The following is a 2,727-nucleotide window of genomic DNA, read 5'->3' as shown; positions in this document are numbered from 1 at the left end:
GTTAATATTTAGGAGTGAAAAACAACACTCCGAATATCGCTTAAGGTATGTGCTTTTACTACCCTAATATCCCATTTTTAATGTAAGTGGTCATCAAGGCTAATTTTATGCAATTTGATGTGAATGCGTAATGCAAAATATAAAGTGCCAAATGTTATAATAAGACTGACAAAAAGCACAAATGTGAAGAGCGCAGTCTGTAAATGTAAGCTTGAGCCAACTGAGGCCAGCAGGTTCAGGCTCAATTACCTACTTCTACTTCTCTTCAGAAATATTTATTAGAACATGCGGATCAGTGCATTGAGAGGAACTAACAAATATCAAGATTTGACCCCCGCTTGAAGTCTACTTAAACGGCAATGCCATCAGACGCAAGAAGTATCATTCTGCAATTGAAATAATAGAAAAGATTTGATCATATATGTCTAAAAAGGCTAAAGGTGGACGAAGACTTCAAATCACACCTCAGAAGTCCAAACAGCTTAGTTAGTAGAAGTTAAAAAAAGACAAATATAACAAGGACGCGGTATATACACGTTGACTCAAAATAACAATATGCTATTTGTAGAAAAGAACGCAATTTAAGACGGGAAATAAACGCCAAAAAATAGCAGGAATCCCACCTAGAGTTAAAATGAAATCAGTAGCGTAACTAGAGGTCGCCAGCCATCCGGAGAGAAGTTTACGAGATTCGCACAGTCAAGCCAGTACTGACCAAGAACAGGCTACAATACAATCATTCAAATCTCCAAATCGAGTGCAATTTGGAAACATGGAAATGAATTTGATTGTATCTGCCCAAAGGTGAATAGGACAGTCGTAACGTATTTACTAGTGTAACTTAAGGTCAACAGTAATTCGAAGAGAAGCCGATACGATTCGCGCATTCAGGCCAACACTAACCAAGAACAGACCACGATGCGATCATTTAAATGTCACTTTCATGCGCGATTTGGAAAAATAGAAACGACTTTGATTAAATGTACTCAACAGTGAACAGGGCGGCCTGAGCGTATTCACTAGCGTAAAACCAAGTCGACAGATATTCGGGAAGAAGTATATGGGATTCGCAAAGTCGAACCGAAACTGCCCAATATTAGGCTACAATACAATACTTCATATCTCCCATTCTAGTGCAATATTCCAGCATGCAAACAAGTTCTGTTAAATCTACTCAGCTGTGCCCATGGTCGTCAGGAATATACTCACTAGCCTTACTCATGGTCAACGGTCATTCGCAAAGACGTCAATCCAATTTGCTCAGTCAAGCCAAAAGTGACCTGAATAGGGCCGCAAAACGATGCTTCAAACTTCAAATGCAAGTGTAATTTATCAGCATGAAAAAGTTCAGTTAAATCTACTCAACTGTGTCAACGGATGTCGGCAATGATTCACAAGCCTAATTCAAGGTCAACAGACATTCAGGGCAACGTCAATGAGACCTGCTCAATCAAACCAATATCAAACAGAAAAAGGCCCCATTGCGATCCTTCAACACTCACATTAGAGTGCAATTTGCAAGCCTGCGAACGAATTCCGCTATATCTACTCAACTGTGCCCATGGTAGTCAAAAAAGTTGTAACTAGCCTGACTCAAGGTCAACTGCCTACCTTTATTCTTTCGTCACTAGCACTCCGCTTCCACTATTCTTTGCATCGTGTTGAATTAAAACTATTAAGTTTTGTTTATCAGGTTAATTAGTTTTAATGGATGTGCTAAAGGCTGCCGCAAAAGGTTCTGGAGGAAATTTCGTGGGAAGAATGTGTGTCATATGTACGTGACACCAGACGAACAAACATCTCAAACTGCAGCAATGGTAGGTCAGTCAAAAGAGAGGAACATTTCGTGAGTGTTAAGTGATTAATAAACTGCCCGGGAAGTTATCTGTTTGGTCTTGCAACTATTCGGCAAAAGTATTCGCACTAATTATGCCTTGTGGCGAGTCATAACGATTTCAAAACTGCGAAAACCAACAGCGAGGCCAATCCACGGAGATGTCAAAGGGTTTCAAGGTTCCAACTACTATTCACGCTTTCAACATCAACAATAGGGTGCATTTGAGACGCACACAAAAACACTCGATGCATATCGTTGTTTAGAGAGAGCTCTTCAATTGGTGAGTGACCAGATTCCACAAATCAAGGCATGATTAAAGTCAGGATGAATAATATTTCCAGCACCACTGGTACCATTCCATCGGGAACATTTACGTCGTCATTAGGACAAGAAGAGCTCAATCACATGACTACAACATGGCTTTAAAAGACTCGGTGATACAAGAGACAACTAAGCAACTCATACTACGAAGAAATACACCCTTTCAACATACCACGTAAAGTGATGCAACGGAAGACGGGGAAACAAATTAAGGCTCTGCTAGTCTACACGTGGAAAACTTGATCAGCTTATTTTAAATGGATAAAACATATTCTTACAGGGGGAAGTAATCCATGTAAAGTCAGCAGATTTCCATGAATGACCCAAAACGCGAGTTAATAAGGCAAACAGACTAAACGCAACCGCGATTCATTGACAGCCCACCTTCCAGGGGATGCCAATCTTCCCAAAGGAGAGGTCGTGAAATTGTTATCTGACGGCGTAGAGACTAACGAAACGCTCCGTGATTATGCGGCCCCGGGAACGACCAACCCAGTGGCGACGCAGCTCATCACCGGAGATGGACTCCTTCACATTTGTACTTTGAGAATGACTGCTACGATTGAAGA

General features: G+C 40.9%; 1 protein-coding gene across 1 annotated transcript in view; it reads right to left on the bottom strand. All coding sequences in view use genetic code 11, as the record gives it.

Moving 5' to 3' along the window:
• The window catches only part of EGR_09947 (hypothetical protein), a gene marked incomplete at both ends in the record, with an annotated part of 4,022 nt that overhangs the window by 668 nt on the left and 627 nt on the right, over positions 1–2,727 (bottom strand). The window contains one exon of the mRNA XM_024499196.1: positions 2,612–2,711. Within this exon, the coding sequence (XP_024346380.1) occupies positions 2,612–2,711 (100 nt within the window). The remainder of the gene's footprint in view (positions 1–2,611; positions 2,712–2,727) is intronic.

Source organism: Echinococcus granulosus, assembly GCF_000524195.1.
Source record: "Echinococcus granulosus chromosome Unknown EG_S00178, whole genome shotgun sequence".
NCBI lineage: Eukaryota > Metazoa > Platyhelminthes > Cestoda > Cyclophyllidea > Taeniidae > Echinococcus > Echinococcus granulosus.
The sequence above is the reverse complement of the archived record's forward strand: the minus strand, read 5'-3'. Positions and strand labels throughout refer to the sequence as shown.